The 19862-nt window shown below is 45.8% G+C and overlaps 1 protein-coding gene across 2 annotated transcripts in view; it reads right to left on the reverse strand.

Annotated features, from left to right (window-relative positions):
- Positions 1-14842, reverse strand: part of LOC135913805 (sodium-dependent nutrient amino acid transporter 1-like) — a 107019-nt gene extending 92177 nt beyond the window's left edge. For both annotated transcript variants that reach the window (XM_065446498.1, XM_065446497.1), the window contains exons 1-3: positions 14691-14842; positions 6387-6518; positions 4095-4273 (exon numbers count right to left, since the gene is read on the reverse strand). In XM_065446498.1, coding sequence (XP_065302570.1) covers positions 4095-4273; positions 6387-6518; positions 14691-14811 — 432 coding nt within the window. In that variant the 5' untranslated portion in view covers positions 14812-14842. The remainder of the gene's footprint in view (positions 1-4094; positions 4274-6386; positions 6519-14690) is intronic.
- Between the last annotated feature and the right edge of the window lie 5020 nt (positions 14843-19862).

Here is a 19862-nt window from a genome sequence, read left to right on the forward strand (position 1 = left end):
TTAGGGCGTCAGTTATATAAATCACACCTTAAGGGTGTGAGTTATAGACACATTTACACCACTGTTCACTTTAAAAGGTGCAAATTATTTTACACCACATTTGACATTTTGAATACGAATCAAACCGTCTTCGTTAATCGATTAGCATCAGATTCTAGTATTCACTAACGAAACATGACTGGTATTTGTTTTGTTTTTTCGAATCTAAGGATCGAGAATAACACCACTTTGCAGAGTAATGTAGGAGAAATCTCCGACGCAATCGAGGGCTTTTCTTTCCGAAATGTTCCGCTGTTGGACAGCCGTGGATGCTGCAGAAAAGTCCGAATTCCTAAGCGAACGCACAAAACAGCTAAGGGCCAGACAATGAAATCTTCCTTACCTCAGTAAGGAAGCCTTCATTGCAGTGAGGCTACCTTATGTCACTCTGAAAGGTTCCTTACTGAGGCGCCCTCGGTGAAGGCTTCCTTGGTGCTTCCTTTGTACTTCCTCAGCATAAGAAGCCAAACAATGAAATCTTCCTTACCTCACTAAGGAAGCCTTCATTGGGGTGAGGCTACCTTATGTCACTCTGAAAGCTTCCTTACTGAGGGGCCCTCGGTGAAGGCTTCCTTGGTGCTTCCTCAGCATAAGGTAGCTCCAAAGCTAGCTTCATGCGTCCTTACGCCGCTCCTGGCCCTGAACGAGCGCTTCACCTCACTGCTTAACCACGTGGCATTCGCTTGCGCATGCGCACTGTCGCCCACCTGCGGAGAAGCGCGAGCACGGTACGTCTTGCCAGGCATGTTCGTTTCAGTCACGCGTGCGGCATGCAAGCATTGCTAGGCGTTGCTAGGCGTTGCAAGACGCCGGCGTGCCAGCGTTGCTGGAGCACATCAAGTTTTGCACTGTAATGCGCAACTTTTTTTTTAACTTTAGTAAACGAAACTAGAAGAAAGCGTCCACGCTTCTCTATATTAGCTATTCAATTTCAAGGTTGTGCGACGATACAACATTTTTTAATAGAATAATGGTGTTCGCGGAAAGATTTGAAGAGATAATCTCGAACCCAGGCACGCGGCAACCGCTCCTTAGGTGAGGACGGGTGAAGGGAGCTTTATGAGTACGCTTGCTTCCTCCATCGGTCCTTCGCTGTAAGGAGGCCTCACGTAAGGTTAGGAAGCGCTCGAAGGAAAGGAACTAGGGGTGTGCGAATATTCGGAATTTCGAATACGAATCGAATATTTTCCATATTCGAAGCGTATTCGATTCGAGAAATGCATGTTCGGAAATTCACGAATATCCGAGGACGGCCGAATAACGGTGGAAATGGCGAATATTCGGATAGACTGCGAATAATTGAGCAATTAACCAATTGTATGCTTGCTCCGCATTCTCCTAAGAACATGTTTATTAACTGAGAACTTCGCATGATCCGCTCATTATCTGTATGCTCTGTTTCAGTCTATCTGCTTCAGGCATTTGAGACATGATCAGTTTCGGTTTCTTTTTCACCAAGCTTTATAATTCCAATTATTTTGGAATGCCCCATTGCCTTGAAGGTTGCAAAGGCAACTCAGGGTTTGCTAACATTGATTCAAAATGTATCAAGGCTCTTTGTGCGGAGTGGAAATTTGATTAAGTGGCCAGCCTAGGCATGCTTCTTGATCCGCGCTTTATGGCCACAGTTCATCAGGCATCTGGTCAGATGATCTGGCTGAAAAACCTTGTGACAAGGGAGCTCCAGGAAGCCGTCGTGGAACACCGTGGGGACACCGCCGTGCCAGCGTCGACTTCGTGTCCACTGGTGGCATCGAGTGTATGGAATGCTTTTGACGATCTAGTGATGAACAAAGAGAAGACACATTTGGCATCTGCCCCTGAGAGAGAAGTTACAGACTTCGCGCAAAAGCCTCTTCTGGAAAGGGGCATGAATCCTTGTGAGTGGTGGCAGTCCATTGGCCGCTTCAGGTACCCGCTTTTAAGTGCACTCGCCCGGAAGTACTTGGCGATCCCTGCCACTTCAGTTCCTAGTGAAAGAGTCTTTTCTACCGGTAGAAATGTGACAGTGCATAGAGAGCGTTTACTTTCTAGCCATATTGAGCAGTTAATTTTCCTTCACGACAATCTGTAACAAGCGTTTTACCTGACTGAGGGCATTACCTGAGTCCATTATGTATAATTGAGTACCTCTTTAATTTGAAGCAACCTTGTAAAATGCAATGTTATTTTTAAAAGGGTAATAAAGCTATTGTTACCTCTCTTGCAATTTTTTAATACTACACATGTATTCGATATTCGATGCGATATTCGAAGAGAGTTCTTCGCCTTATTCGTATTCGATTCGTAATCGAAAATTTCAATATTCGCACACCCCTAAAAGGAACGTTTTATTGTTTGGGCCAAGCTACCTCCATGCGTCCTTACGCCGCTCCTGGCCCTGAACGAGCACTTCGCCTCACTGCTTAACCACGTGACGTTTGCTTGCGCGTGCGTGCTGTCGCCCACCTTCGGAGAAGCGCGAGCACGGTACGTTTTGCCAGGCACGTTCGTTTCAGTCACGCGTGCGGCATGGAAGCGTTGCTAGGCGTTGCACGACGCCGGCGTACCAACGTTGCTGGAGCACATCAAGTTTCGCACTGTAATGCACTGCTTCTTTAGATTTAGTAAACAAAACTAAAAAATAGCGTCCACGCTTCTCTATATTAGCTCATCAACTTAGAGATTGTGCGACGATACAACCTTTTTTATTGAATAGGGGTGTTCTGGTGTTCGCCTAAAGCTTTTAAGAGATAATCTCGAACCCAGGCATGGCGGCAACCGCTCCTTACGTGAGGAAGGGTGAAGGGAGCTTTCAGAGTATGCTTGCTTCCTCCATCGGTCCTTCGCTGTAAGGAGGCCTCACGTAAGGTTAGGAAGCGCTCGAAGGAAAGGAACGTTTCATTGTTTGGGCCTAAGTTTAGCACAATTTCTGGACATTAAATAAGAATGTGCTGCCTCTAGGCACTCTATTAATTTGAGTTCAATTGCGAGCGGCATTATACACAGGTATCAAATAATGTAAATAGGTCTTTTTTACAAGGCTGACTTCGAAAAAAACGTGCTATTTCGCTTTATTAGGAAATGAGATAATACTCGGTATTCGATGCGATATTCCAAGGTCGAGGCTCTCAAATATTTTCAATCGATTCGATTCGCAAATTACACTATTTTAACACTCTTAAAAGTGTGCGGTCGCATCCGTATAGGCGTGAAGCCCCGAATAATTGATTCGGTAATTACGAGAGAAGCAGCTATCGCAACTGGTTCTTTTCGACATCTTTCTCACTCGGCCTATACTTTTGGTTAAATTTGGTACCTCAAATTACAAACAGGGGAGTCGGGCAAGTCAAGATTTGCCCAAAATAAATAACGCTATCCTTTAGATCGATATGATAGCTGTCAGGGGAAGTAAAACGTAAGGGTGGCGAGAGTTATGTGAAGTGATGAGTTCTCGAAAATGTGAATTTGAACTGGAGGTCCCTTTGATGCAGCAGCTCGTTGACTAGAGCTCTCCGGATTTCGCCTTGCAAGTGCGTCTCGACTAGTCTGATGACATTGATGACGACAATGATTAGGCCACCCCCGAAATCGACTTCTGTTTTAGATACCGATAGGTATTTTTTGTTTTTTGGTATCTGTGAGGACTAACAGCATTGCATCATGTTTGCTCTCTCAGGAACAGCTTTCTTACACTGAAAATAATTATTACTATTATTATTACTACAATAAATATTTCTGAATTACCATAATATTTACAATATTATTACTAAGTCAAATAATCACTACATTGGCAGGGACAGTAAAGGCAGCCAAGAACAAGGCTTGATAATGAAAGGCACACACCCTCGCAAGCTGATAGGTTTTGAGAAAGCCACTCCGAGAAAGCGACTTGCGGGCCTTATTTCCCCGTCTATCAGTTCCAAAAGCATGGTTCTTAGCGCTCGCAAAGTTCACTAGCATAATGTGTCGCTGTGGTACAGTGGTTCATAACGTCGCTACCTCTCTCGTGGTACAAACGAGCACACGGGAGACCACAGCGTGCAGGCAAATTATTTCACGATAACGCGGCTTACGTATTCGGCCGAAGGCGCGTAGCAGCTGGCGTTGTCCGCAGCCCACGAGGCCAGCTCGCAGCTGGACCAAGGCATGGCGCCCTCCAGCCAGCGAAACAGGTAGATGATGGCGTGCGACACGGTGCTGTACTGGGGCAGGTTGACCATCACCGCGAAGTAGGCCATCGAGTAGCTCAGCCCTGGTAGAGTGGACAGCGGAGTCGGGACCTCAGAGCCTCGCATGTTCAGTAGGGCAACGAGCACTCTACTGAACATGCGCCTCCATGTTACCGCACATACTATACCAACTCGAAGCGTTAATTATAGTTGTGTGCTGCAAGAGAATCTACAATGTCTACGTATAAAACCACACCATATTAACTGCGCGCATGAATCAAAATAAAAAGGCACTCGTTTTCATGGTGGGATATCAAGTTATATACAACCTCCTTTGTCTGCTTGTGGCCAGCGTTGTGACCAAAATGAAGACGTCTGCGCGTTAAATGTGTGGACCTGCGGACAACCAAGAAGGCTTACTCTTAATACTTTCACGTTCTGCAAACACAACGGACAGCTTTCTGAATGTGCTAGTCATATGTGAATGATACGTCAAAACAGTACATGCGGCGTCCCTGATCACATATGAACGCAACGTACAGCGCTCGATAATGCTACCAACATACTACAGTAATGACGACATAAGCATCTCTGACATCCCAACGCTAACGCCTGTTGCAGAGACTACGCATACCTGAATACGCCTGAATATTACAACGATAGACTTAATGAACGTTTCATCGGCTTAAACACAACAAGGACAGAGTTAAGGAGAGGGGCGCTTCACAGGTACACTTTGTAACAATAAAGCTAACTGGATGTAATTTAATAATATTATAGAGCTTATTCTCCTTTTATTGAATATGATATCTACTTCTGTATGTGTTCTCTGGTTATTCTTCTGTGGCCCCTGGAAGTGGCAGAAGTCTCTCTTGTGCTTGTACTTCATACTGGCCGTGGGATATAGCTATAAAAAAGCGTTTATTTCTCATTGCAAGCAAATTATTGCAAATAAGTTCGAGAATTAATTTTCTAACCTGTCAGGTAAAGAAAAAGTTCTAATCTCAGCTCTACTTTCTGAGGAGAATGACGATAGCTTTCCTAAAATGCGAATGATCAAAGTTGGTGAAAACTGCAATAAAGCCACGAGCATTTTGCACATTTTTCCGCATCTGAATGCAAAATTTAGTCGTATTCGGATCATTCCAGTACAAGGATGTGCACAAATAGTAAAACAGTGCAAGTGGACAGATGAGCGAAATAATGTTGAAAGTTCCTGCACATCCTAGTTAGTATTGCAGACAATCAATTTGCATGATATTTTGATAGAATGCAGACCAGTCTTTCTAGAAGAAGCATTACACTTTGAAATTCTACGGCTTAGATTGCACTTTGAAGTACCCTCAGCATATCCTTGCGAGCTTCCTGCTTCAGCTGGGTATCTTTTTTTTCTTCACTGCCATGACTAGATTATGTTAACCTTTCCGCTTTGCGGATATTTCTTTGATTCTTCTCGCATTTCTCAGAGTAATCAACTCTCGAATCGTAAGACGCCTAACTCGTGTTGTACTTCCTAAAAGCCTTTGTAAACTTTGTTGAACCACAGTATGTTTATAGAAGTAGTAGTTTTCACAGCGGTGCTTGAAGCTAATCCTGCATTGGGGGACATCATCCAAACATTGCTGTTGGGAGATTCATCCGCATATCGTAGTTTACCTTGAATACAGCGATACAGCAGCTTTTCCTGGACAATATGTTTTATTTAGGAAGCACAACATCCTTCGCCTGAGCACCACTGAAAAGTGAAGAATGAGCTGGTGTTGACTCAGGCAGGAATACCGCTGGCTCCTTTTTTATATTAAGTGCTATAAAAATAAATAAAGCTGTTGTGACCCTTCGCTGAGCAATGACTACCGCTTTTCGCTTGGCTGATTGCCCCCCTGTTGTTACATGAAGTAAGCTACCCATCTGGGCAGAACTTGGGGTTTTGAACGTTACCAGTGGAGCATGAATAAAGAACTGAAGCCCCTGTATCCCTCCATGCCTCGATCAGAATAATTCTTTGCAGTCTTCAGTTTGGGGAACTCCCTTGACTTTTTAGACAAGAAGATATGCTGCTGTAGCCCACTTTTCGAATATCAGTAAAAAAAAACTTGGTTTTTAAGAGCAAGATGCGATTTTTTGACCCGCGTCTACCCTCATGTTCAAAACACGGGATGGCACGCACCTTTGTTCTGTTCTAATGCATGCACTGACCTCGGAACAGCGGGCAGCAGTTGAAGATGCCTCGGTTTCCACTTTTGGTGAACTGCGACAAGACCGACTCAACGTACAGCACTGGGTAGCAGATGACCACCACCACGATGACGTAGCAGACGCCAAACGTCCCTGCACAGGCAGTAAGCACACAAGCAATCATTACCATGGAGAGGGACACTCTTGTTGCATGCACTTATACAAACATGCCCGGTCGTATTATTGACCAAATGTTCAGTGTTCTATGGAATTTCGATGCACTCTCTATCCAACGAGTATTTCACAACCATAGCGTTCCTTGAAGCGCAGCGAGTCGGAAGAGATGCGGTGATTAGACAGCGACAAAATGGACCACTCAGTCCACACTCTAGCGAAAGTATGACATGATTCTGCCACTGAAGTGTACATGCCTATAAACTTTTTTCCATGGGCGCCGCCATATTGCGTAAGCAGTGGTGCCATCTATGAGCAGTCGGCATGCTGGCTTGAGCGACCGCCCCCTGTTGTATGCCAGGTATACACTCCTACGGCAGTATCTGTTAGTGTCTTCACGATAGCGAAGTTTCTCTCCTACGTGGGAAACTTTTCTCTGAGGCGTAATTAGGGATTTAAGCGGGTATGGCCGAAGTTAATTCTGGCGTTGAGGCGGACGGAGCTCCCAGTGCCATGTGCGTGCGCGTGTTTGAGCCTACAGTAAGCCTTGGAGATCAGCTGTGTATTCGTTTCAGGATTCTGACATAACTGCAACATTCTCACTGCAACTCTAATTAAGCGGCAATGAGTAGTTAAGAAGCATACACACCCATCATCGAAATCGTGGGTGTCGTTCTGCGACGGATAAGTTCTGTTCTTAGAGAAACGTTCAAATTATTATCTGTAAATACTTTGCGCGACTACCTTAATTGCTCGTAGGACGCACCCTACAGGGTGAATTACACCTGTAAAGTGGTAGAGCTGCCAACTGTGGAGTGCGGGAGCGTGCGAATCCGAGGGTAGATTGTGGGTCATAAATGTGTTTCTTCTATATAGCTCATGGCCCAAGCACGCGGCATCACTATGCATGGTCTTATTGCGTCGCTAGCTAGTAATATTTTAAGTGAAAGATGGTGACTGAATTGGCGGATTGACCACTCTAGGCAAGCGTGATTCAAACTTCAGAAGCCACCACGGGGATGAAAACCGACATTTTTGTTAGTATTGTTCCGCCGGTTCTCTACGGCGCACTCGCCCGTTTTACACAAACTGTGTCCTCGCAAATAGCCGTTGCAATTGAAACAATCCCCTTAGATATTACTGCTTTACGTAGATAAAGGACAATGCCGAAGCACAAAGATTAAACGTATCATGCTGGTTTACCAACCATAGTCATCGCTACGTCGAGCCAAGCCATCGGCCTCATGCAGGAGACCAACGAAGACATAGCGATTTCATGTCTCCTAGAATTGAAAAGCGTGAGAACAGGCCGATGGCTGACGCAAATGTTTTATAACGATTGGTGCTTGGATGCTTCCGGATTGCATTGGGTTGCCATATACGAGCACTTTTATGCTTTAGTTCCCGTGTGAACCGATCAGATAGTGAGAAGGTTTTCCAGTTCACGCTGGCAATTACCGGACGTCCTCATCTTTGTCGAGTGGAAACCGATTCAACGAAAATAGACCACTAAACGTACACAGGCCGCGGCTGGTGATGCCCATCGCAGGCTTTATCGGAGAAGGAAAATTTCCTTGTATTGTAATTACTGCTGCACCGAAAGGCTATAGACAACAACTTTCCGGCGACATCGTCTGAACTAAAACATCTCCAGATCGTTCCGCAGCACGTGATAGGAACACATTCAAGCAGCGCCGTCCCGGCTACCACATGCGAGAGAGGAGAGAAGGCTCGCGGCGCGCCGAAACTCCTTTACTTAGGCTTCCAAACGCACGCAACTTCCATTTATCATAGATCGGACTGACGCGCGCGCTCAGCCTCGTTGATCAACATTAATGAACCGCGAGTAAAGCCCACCTCGCATGTGCTTTTCTCATGCATTATCAACCACCTTTTTCATTCCTTTTTTTATGTGCGAGCCTAACTGGCCAGCTAGCGCAATCGGCGAATGTTTGTTCGAAGCCGCGAAAGAAGCGAAGGAAGAAGGCACCTGGACGGGAAGTGAATCGTGCGCCGGGTAAAGTACGAAGGAGCAAGCTGAGCGCGCGGCAAAGCAATGCCATGCCACTTAAAGAAAACTCTAGGCGATGTTGACTGAAGGAGCAAGCAGAAACGAGGTGAAGCGTCGCGGAGGGAGAAGGTAAGCGGAGGTGCGCTGGGTTGACCTCCTCTGGCAGTTGCTACATGCTTTGTTTGCCATACAGACGTACCGAGTTCATCGCGTCATAACATCATCCAGGTGATAACATAATCTGAAGAAGTAAAACCAAGGACACCGACCAACATAGAAGTGCTAAAAAATGAAAAAATCTAAAAGACGTTTCGGCTTCGCTACGGAAGCCTTGTTCACAATCGGCGAATTCCGGTGATTAAAGAGTAGTTAAGAACCATGATAACATAATCTGTGTGCGAGTGAAAGCGTGCGACGGTGACCCGACGAAGGAGGCTCAATCTCGCTTGCGCAAGGGAGGAAAGGGGGGAGGAAGCGCGCCGTCGTCCGTCGCGCGCATGGCACTGGGACGTGGCTTTGGGGGCTCAGTCTAGGTGGGCCGGTGCGTGCGCTGTGTTCTGACCGCTCCGTTTTCGTTGAAGCAATATACAGCACGAAAGTCACTTTGATCGCTGCTGCTGCCGCGATTCCTCACGCCATCGTTCTGACAGCGAGCGTCCGAGGTCAGCGAGTGTGGTGTGTTCATGTTTGCCTGTGCGCGCTGACTCCATCTTTGTTGATATGGTTAGTTAGCGAATGTTTACAAGGGCGCGTCCCACTCCGGCGGCTGCTGCGTATGTCGCGGCCGCGCGAGCCCTGCCTTGAATACGATCTGCGAAGCACACACTGTGGGCGTCTAGGTGCGCCGAAGACCGATAACTTCGTGTGCGCTATACCACCCATGCGCTTGCGCGTCACGTGCGTTCGAGAAGCGAACCGTTTCTGTAACCTCTTCTTGCGGTTTGGAAGGTTAATTTTGATATAGCTGTCATTCATCGCCAGTGCGACTCAGCGACGGTGGCGTTCACAGAATCGACGAGACGCACCGCTTTCAAGCAATAATGAACATCTTTTATTATGTAATGCGTTCAGAACGCGCGTTCAGTGAGGGGTACACAAAAAGTCGCAGTTCCGCCCGAAAGGCGAAGGATCGATTGTGATAGCAAATGAGTAAACAGCTATACAGAATAAAGATATTAGTCTTATTGGCCGTGTAAACTTGCAAACATTCGCTTACTAACTAAATTAACAAGCATGGGTTCACGCGTGCACAACCAAAGTTGAACACGTCTCACTCGATGACAGCGGAAACTCGCTGCCAATACGCTGGGGCGAGGAAGCGCGGCAGCAGCAGCGAGCGAATTGATATCCGTGCTGCCTCTCGCTTCAACGCGAAGTAAGCGACGAAAACACAGCGCACACAAAGCTATCAGTGCTCTGTACCCGTCGCAGATCGTTTTCCAGATAAGGCCCGCACAACCACGCCATACGCAGCAGCACCTGTCGGAGTAGAACGCCCGCCTCCGCCTCTCGTCCCTCCTGCTGTTGCCTTGCGTGCACCGGTAGACGGCGCGCTTCGTCCGTGCTTTCCTCCCTTGCGCGCACGAGTTGAGCCGCCATTGTCCGCTTTTCGTCGCACACTTTCACTCGCACATACAGCATAAGGCGCTTGACGACGATCTTATCGCCCTTGGACATTATGCGGAACTTCACGGCGACAGTGACGACGACGGCAGAAATACGCCTGGTGTGTCCAATATATATATATATATATATATATATATATATATATATATATATATATATATATATATATATATATATATATATATATATATATATATATGTGTGTGTGTGTGTGTGTGTGTGTGTATGTATGTATGTATGTATATTAAATGATAGGGTTTTACGTGCCAAAACCACTTTCTGATTATGAAGCACGCCGTAGTGGAGGACACCGGAAATTTCGGCCACCTGGGGTTCTTTAACGTGCAACTAAATCTAAGTACACGCGTGTTTTCGCATTTCGCCCAGATCGAAATGCGGTTGCCGTGGCCGGAATTCGATCCCGCGACCTCGTGCTCAGCAGCTATAACCATAGCCACTGAGCAACCACGGTGGCTTATATATATATATATATATATATATATATATATATATATATATATATATATATATATATATATATATATATATATATATATATATATATATATATATATATATATATACACGTATCATTGCGCCTAATCTCCGTAATCGCGCTCTTGGAGTTAAAATCTTTAGTATTCGACATGCACCAGCTAGTTCAAAAGCAGGCACTACGAGAGAGGCCTAGCAGGTTTATAGAGCCTTTAGTAAGCGTGCTCCAAAGCGTCGGCGAACATGCCCTTAGGTATAATGTAGACACATGAAGAAAGGAAACGATATTGGAGGGGATCGCGCCTAGCGTTCTCAAGCCAACATCCTCTGAAGCCGCTCCTCCCCCTTCTGTCTTAATTAACCATTGGCGCTTCAGTGCATTTCGCACTAGGAATTTTACCTCGTTGAAGGATGGAAAAAAGACAGAGAAGTGAAACTCACGTAAGCATGCAAGCATTTCAGAGTTCTATTTACCACGACCAACTATGGTACAAAACAACTAGCACACTTAGTTCAATACTTCGTAAATGCACATCCTAACACGATCACTATTGCGCAACACATCAGACCACACTTCAGACCATTGACCTGCTTAAAAATGCGATGGAAATATATTTGTTTTTCTTTTCTGATTGATACTGTGCCATTTAGATTCTTGTGTGCTTTATCTGTAATTATATTTTGTTAACGCAGTTTCACATTGTGTTTATAAATATTTTTTTCTTACAGATGTTATACTCCATTGGACCTAAACTGGCCCTACTTAGAAAGTTGTATAATGACACAGGTATTTGAAGTGAAGTGATTTCATTCATCATCAATTCAAGTATACATATCCTGTGGTACAGCGGGAAGGGGTGCAGAAAAGGCAACTGAATACCTGACAATGAACCAATCCCCACCCAGACCACGATGTTGCACAACTCTCAGCGTGTCACTCCATGTAATACATAAATGCAGTAAAAAAACAAAAAAAAACTAGTGCAGAACACTCAGCCTGGTGCTCTAATGCATAAATGCAATGACAAAAAACTAAGCCGCGGTTTTAGCAAGTGAACAAGAGCATACTTTTATATCAAGATGTTATGGAAAAAAAATTTCGCCGCTGAATTTCAAGACAAAATACATTTCTGAAAAAAGTATACAAAATAAGCAAGTCTTACACAAAATAGAGGAAAAAATGTCACGTTTCAAGCGTGAGTAGATAATTGTGTATCCTGGTTTTGAAAATTGCTTCTGATCGGCTTACATTCACTATCTTCGTGGCCATACTGTTAGAGTTTAAAAACGAAGGAATAAGATGTGTTAGTTTTTGCTTGCCATAGTTGATCTGAATCCTTTCACTGTAATAGGTGGTTTTCCTAATATTATACGTGTGTGTCTTCCGGGAGTAAGTATCCTTAAATATGTCTGTGTTCGATTTAATTGTAGCTGACTGTCGCTAGCTTTTTATAAAGTATATCTTCAAATTTTAATATACTGTGCTTATAGAAAAGGAGGGCAGAAGTTGTTCGGCGCGGGACATTTTCGATTATACGCAAGATTCTTTTTTACAACCTGCGAATACTATCTTTATTTGTTTTTGGTTGTGTGCCCCATATTAATAGGCAGTAATGTATGCGCGAGTAAACTTAAGTGTAGTAAAGCTGCTTTTTCACTAAAATTGGCAGTAAGCATCTGATTTTGCCAATTATTCCAATGGATCGCGATATGTGGGCGCGAACATTACCTATGTCCTTGGACCAACTCAATGTTTCGTGAAAGATAGCGCCTAAAAATTTTGAGTCTGAACGCGTTCAATCAGAGCTCCTCGGAATGTGAGCTGCGTATTACGGAGAATACAATGGTTCCGTAGTTGGAAAATATAGTACTTTGTTTTCTTGGTGTTTAACTCCAACATGTTTGTTCTCAGCCATAACGACATATTGCCCAGTCAAAGATTCGCTTCTTGTTTTAGAGTAAACCTATCTTGACCCGAAAAATAGGCGTTAGTGTCGTCAGCATATAATACAATATCTGATGTCAGAGGTACGTTTACGATGTTATTTGTATAAAATAAGAATAGACCTCTGTGGGACACCGTAATTTACCTTGCTCATTTGTGACTTCGAGTGCTGCATATCCACATACTGAAGTCGATTTATAAGGTAACTTCTCATTAAACAAAGGGCCGTACCTCTTATTCCATATTTATTCTACTTTTGCAAAACGATTTCATGCTTCATCGAATCAAAAGCTTTCTTAAAATTAAGAAATAGTCCAATTGTGTGATGTTTTTTGCCCAAAATGTTCCGTAATTTGATCTTTAAAAGTTAATACGGCCTTTTCAGTGCACTTGCTCTTCTGAAATCCATACTAATGTTCTGTTATAATATTTTTAGCAACAGAAGTTAACACTTCGCACAGATGTGACACGTTTTATAATTTCTGAAAAAATTGGCAGAGCAGAAATGGGCCTATAGTATTTATGTCATTTTCATCACCACCATTGTGAATAACGGATACTCTAGCTATTTTGAATTTGTCTGCGAACGTTCCAGTGCTCAAAATAGGGTTGAAAATATGTGCAAAATTTATTGCACGTATGTTTATAATGTATGCTATCTATGTGTAATCCATGCTATTGATATGTATTTATGATATATATATGTATATATATATATATATATATATATATATATATATATATGTTATGATTTGCTACCTTACTGTTGAGCAATGTAGGGGTGACAAGGCCTAAGTCAGGCAGACAATGTTTTGCCTTTAGCCTTGCCATACAAGACCTTCAGTGTGTCTCAAGCAATCCTAAATAAATAAAAGTGAATAAAAGCACGCGCCGCGGACGCCCCTAGTCATGTGGCGCGATCGCGTGCTGATAGTCAAATTCTCGGAATCCACTTGGTTCTCCTTTTCTTTAGAGCGTAGCTCTCAGGCCCCCGTTCCTGTGGCGGGCGTCAGCGTCCCTCGGCGTCCTCGGCGTAACCGAGCGAACGATCACAGCGAGGGATGAAAGAGCGAACGTGTGGCGCAGCGGGTGGTTTAAAGAAGGCGATTGCGAAGAGAGTGCGAGGATGAAAGTGGAGGAGGATGGTGCAGCGGGAACACGAGGCGGAGAGCAGAGAGGAGGTTAGTAGCAGAGGAGAAAAGCGTAATGCCGCGCAAGACCGGCGGTAAGGCGACGGTGGCTGCGAGGTGGCGCCAGAGTAGCGCGCGTCGTCTGTATGGAAACAAAGTGCTGCATGAGCGGAGGCCTAAGTGTGGCGGCTGCTGTGAATCGCGCCCACGCGTCAACCACTCGCTGCCTCTCGCGGTGAGCGAAGAGTCGCGCCACACTTCGCTCCGTTTGCAACGTGCCGCAGGAGACAGATTGTCGGCGCCAGCCAATATATATCACGAAATGAAAACACGTACTGAGCTGGGCTGAAATTTCGCATTATGGGGTACCGTAATCGTCGGTGAGTTTTTTTATTACGCTACCTCGTTATCCATAGACTAAAATCTTCCCCGTGTTTTCCAATTCTACCAGCGACAACTTAGAATCACCATAAGTATTTACGAAGACTGCCTCATTTCCTCGAATGTTTCATTCGCCTTGTTCTGCATGTTTACTGTGACATTTCTCAAGTATATTACTAACCACTATCTATGGGACGCAGCTGAAAACGGCAGTAGTGCCCTACGAGAGCTGTTCGTACTTTCCTACATAACGTGAGTGGGAAAGTGACACATCCACAGCACACTGTAGGCCAAATACATCCGTGCTTGCTATAGATATATCCATTAACTAACTTCAAGGTGTTGTGGCACAAGAAAAAAAACTAGGAAAGAAAACGAGACGGAGAAAGGAATCTTGTGCAATATTAAGTCTAATAGCTACGCAACAACACGCCCAACACAGTGCATTACCAAGCCGTTGTGGAAAATGCAAGGAGCAATGTTCGGCACCTACTTTCTGCCAAACCATGGTGCTTTATAAAGGCAATATAGTACCTGACGTAAAACTTGCGCAACAGACTCACCAAGTCCATACTGCAGCATGAGCAGCGGACACCACAGCAGGCTGTGTAGATTCATCGTGATAGCTGCGAAGGCCGCGTACTGATGCGCCTTGTGGGACCACGTCTCTCGTTGGCGGGCCATGTCTGCTCGTTCCTTAGCAGCTGCCACCACTGCAGAATTATGATGACGAGGAAGAAGCGTAAATTAATGGCACAGACCCACTGTGGGGGACGGGCCACGAACCGGCTGGTAATATGATTGAAAAATGAAATAAATTAGTTTATAACACTACCTTGAAACGCAAGTACTTCTTCTTCTTCAAAAAGGGACCTCAGCAGGGCGCGGGGATTCATGGGACTGCGCCGAACTATACAGTTCTAGTTAACTGTGGAATATAGCGAAGGCCCCACCCTTGAGTCCAGTCTCGTGCGGTATACACGAGGCTCAAGCTCGGTGTGACTGGTGCAACGCTGCCTCGGTTTCAATGAAAGACTATCGCCACTGCATTTACAAACATGTCGCAACATGGCGCAATGCAGCACTTACAGTACCAGCATAGCTATTTTACCACAATCGTCATCAGAATCACCAGCAGCATACTTTATGTCCCCTGCTCGACGAAGGCTTCTCTCAAATACGTTCAATCATCCTTGTGTTTCATGAGCTCAGTCGATCATTTTCTCTGAATGCGTCACACAACATAGTTTTCGGCCGTCCTCGACTGTGCTTTCCTTCCATTGGCACTCTTCCCGTTTCTCCAACTGCGCTTTTTTTTTTGACGCTGTATGTCCTTCTTTCGCATTGTGTACGCCTTCGCGCTGCCGTTAACACATGGGTGTAATTAGCGGGACCAGTGGTACGGTGAATGGCAGGCACTTAAGTTCACAGAGCCTCTAACAAAACCTACTGCAATGAACTCTGGCGCTGCGATCGTTCAGCTTCCGTGGGAATTATGGTTATTACGCGAATTTTGTAGACGAATTAGATCGCGGTTTTGGCACGTAAAACTTCAGAATTTGATTCTGAGGGACGCCGTAGTAGAGGGAGTCCGGATTAATCTTGACCACCTTGGTTTTTTAACCTGCACTCAATGCACCGTACACGGGCGTTTTTGCATTTCGCCCCTATCTAAGTGTGGCCGCCGCAGCCGGGATTCGGTCCCGCGACCTCATGCTTAGTAGCACACCACCATAGCCACTAGGCCACCATGGCGTTCTTTTCTTCCTCAATGACTTGGAGCAACCCACTCTGGGAAATCGGTCATGAATTGAGTGGTGCAAGAATTGTTTGGCCTTTGTGCTTGTGACCAGCTACATCTTGGTCACTTTATTTATCGCGCTACCTTCTCTAAATTTCTAAGCACTCGTACTTTTTAACACACAACAAGGCAGTTAGTCACACCACAAATGCGTAGTCATTGCGAATGGTTGAACTTATAATGCGATATTTTATTGAAAATAGTAGCATCGTCATTTTTCGGGCATGCCCATAGGGGGAACGGTCGCGCTGTTCCTGCAGCAAGCTGCTGCGGCCTTCCTTGTGATAGTGTTTCTATCAATTTTCAGAAATGACGGAAAGCTGTCAGTAAGTGATTCAGATGCCTTGATATATAAACAGCTACAAAAGCGTGAAATATCAATAAAGATCGAACATGCCTTTCTCTCCTGCTACGTTGCGCTTCGTTCAGCTTTTCCTTTTATTTCTGCGTTGGTTAGCTCTGGTGGAAAAATTACAATCAGTACGCTTGAAGCGTCTATTCTCTGTCTTGAAATTGACTGTCATAAATAAAGAAATGATTATCTTGCAATCAGCTCATTTCAAGATAATATTGCACAATTAATAAGGGAAAATGAGTCATCCATCCAAATGCAGCTAATTGCCACAAAGGAAACCCATACGGGCTCCTCAAAAGAAAAAACGGCGCGTTTGCTACGTTTGGGTTGATGTCCTATTTCCCCTTCGTTATTTACTCTCTCCATCTTGCGAGTTTCCGCAGAAAATTACGTCATGTTGCACAATGTTGCTTGAAACTTCTCGTAAGGTGACCACTTGTGCTCAGTTTAGAAATTACCTCAATGCGTGTATTTGTAGCTTCCTCTATATCAGTTTACACTACAGGGAACGCACACAAAATAAGCTGAGATCATGCATTCCATGACCACCGGCTTACTCACTATTTATAGAAATATATCAAGTTGTGTTGCAAGTCACGAGAAACGCGTGCCAGGACACAAGAACGTGACGTCCTCGACGACGACGAGTACGTTCGCCACGTGCCTTACCGAGTGCTCCTGCGACTTCGACTTCAAGCAATGTGAGTACATAACACTGAATGCGCCCCATGAGTTCCTACACTGCAACGAATGAAGAATGTGTTTAGATGAGTGAAATCCTAAATGACACTGTCTATCGCAGCGTCATTGTCGTCATGCTGTCGCCTCCATACCATCGTCGTCATTGCTTCTTTGTCAAACATCCGTCCTCGCGCCGTCGTGGTTGTTCCATCGTCGTGATATGTAGCACGTGCATGATTTGGCGACACGGGCGAGGTGGTTCCCAGTGAAACTGTGTCCAACTGGGTCATGTGGTCTCAATTTGCAAATGATCGCTTAGAGCAGGGACAGCGTTCGTCATAGACACAAATAAAAGCTTTGCTGAAGCTGATTACGAAGGCTGTTGGATCCACAGATTTTGTTGTCAACCCTGCTCTCATCTGACTACAATCTTGGAGGATCAGCCGGTACCGGACATGGTGCAAACAAACAGCGGATAAAGTACAAGTCGAGGTTGCCTAGAGCGACAGGTGATGCGCTTAAGCGCCGACGTGAGCTTAAGTAAATCACCTGACGCCATCTTGTCATAGTGATTCATATTTTTTACGCCTCCGTCGTCATTGCGTAGCCGCCGCATAGGCATCGTCGTGCCGGTGTGATGTTTCTATCGTCGTGGGACCATCGTCATTTCTGCTGGCTCCTAACTACAGTCTTGGACGCCTGGCCGGTGCCGGAGGTAGTCCGAACAAACGCTGCACTCAGTACGAGTCGAGGCGGACCATGGCGCCAAGCGATCCACTTAATCGCGGACGTGAGCTCCAACGCAAAGAGGACGTCGCTGTCAAGCCCTCGTCGTCATTTCGTCGTTGGGATTCCACTGTCAAAACCCTATTGTCGTTGCGGGGTCATCGTCATTGCGACGTCGTCACTCCACCTCGGCCATCCCATTGCTCTCATGGCTCCATCATACAAGCGTCGTCATTCCAACATTGTCGTACCATTGTCTTCATGCCGTCGTCATCATACTATTATATTCATTTCAGCATCGTCATTCTGGTTTTGCCATGCCATTGTCGTCGTTACAACCGTCTTCCCTTCGTCACACAGTCGATTTCCTACCACCGGCATAAATCCAGCATTGTCATCACGTTGTCGTCACACCATTATCGTCATACCTTCGCCATCCCTCCAGCGTCACCATCCAGTGGTCTTCGTGTAATCGTTGTCACGTCATCTTCGTCACTGAGTCGTCATCATGTCAATTGCATCATTGCATTGCGGTCATGCAGTCGTCATCATGCCTTCGTGGTCGTTCCATTGTCAACATTCTTTCATGATGATTCCTATTTTCTTCATGCCATCGCCGTCTTGCAGTTGTCAGTTCAACCTCGTCTTACCATTATCGCCATGTCGAAGCAGTCACACCATTATAAGCACTTCAGCGTTGTGAGCCTGTTGTCATTCCATCGTCATTCCAGCGCCGTAATTCCCTTCGTCACAGTGCTAAAAGTTGAGAGAGAGAGAACTAAACTTTTATTTTCCTAAACGGTAAACCGAGTCAGAACCCGGTTCACCCTAGGTGCGAAGATTCCTTATTCCAAGAACCCTCTGGCTTGGGCTGCCACCTTGGCCCGGGCGACGAGACTGCGTTCGTCGTCCAGGTCATCGGAGGAAAGCTTGGCCTCCCACGTTTCAGTTATCGTATGGATCTGCGGTGAGTTGGGGCGCTCTTCTCGTGCTTCGATGGGGCGGCTTTCTTTGGAGTTTTGTGGATCTTGTGAGGCAGGGTCTGCGGATGTGTCACGCAGTGGGCAATCCTGGACCATGTGTTGCAGGGTGTCTGGAACGCCGCAATGGGGGCATGTGTACGAGTACTGCGTAGGATACAGTCTGTGCACGATTATTCCGTGCACGTATGTGTCGGTCGGTAGGCGGCGTAGGATGACTTCTTCCTCTTTCCTCAAATTCTTGTGTGGTAAAGCGTACGTTCTTCTGCTGAGTCGGTGGTGTTGCAGAAGCTCTGAATACTTTAGGGTGATGTCATCAACGTTGGTGGCCGGCCTAGTGTGGTATGGCAGGAAAGCCCGGCTGGTATGCTCACGGGCAGCGGCGTGTGCCGCCTCATTTCCTGTGATGCCCTGATGGCCTGGAACCCAGTTAATCGGTGTACCTCGTATCAGGGTCTCCCCCGTATTTCTTGCTGAGTGCGAGGATTCTGCTTTGCCGACGCTCCTTATGATAAGTTGGATGCATATTGCGTGGTATACTTGCAACGCTGATACAGTCTCACACTGCAGGTGGGATTCTTGCTTTCTGTTCTGTGTCTGCAATGAAGCTTTCACTGTAGTTGAGGTAACGCAAAACTGCACGTTTGGTCGGTGTGAGCTTGAGCCTCTCTAGTTGGCTGATCTTATGAGCCTCGACAGGCTCTTACCACGCATTGTGGACGCCGAGCTTGAGGAGTTTCTCCGTTGATGCCATGAGTGGGAGGGTCAAGGCTACTTTGATTGCCTTTTGAATGACAACATTCAGTTTCTTGATTTCTGCCGGCTTGAGCGTCAAGTAGGGAGTTCCGTAGGTGATACGGCTAGTTAGGAGAGCTTGAACTATGATTAGTGTGTCGTGCTCCTTCAGTCCGCTTCTTTGGTTTGTGATCCTCTTGACGAGGTGCGTAACTTGTGATAGTGTGCGTTGGAGACGCGGGAGAGTGGCCGCCCCTGATCCGTCCTTGTGGATGTGAAGTCCGAGTACGCGAAGAGAGTCGAACGTAGGGATCTTGGCTCCGTTGAGCGAGACGCTAGGGTCGAGTTCAATATAGTTAGGTGGTCTTCCTCGTGTCCGTGCTCTCAGGACAAGAAGCTCCGACGTTTAGGGTATTCACTGGAGACCGCAGACTTGGAGGTATCTTTCGATAGTGTC

This window comes from Dermacentor albipictus, chromosome 6 (genome assembly GCF_038994185.2).
Source record: "Dermacentor albipictus isolate Rhodes 1998 colony chromosome 6, USDA_Dalb.pri_finalv2, whole genome shotgun sequence".
NCBI lineage: Eukaryota > Metazoa > Arthropoda > Arachnida > Ixodida > Ixodidae > Dermacentor > Dermacentor albipictus.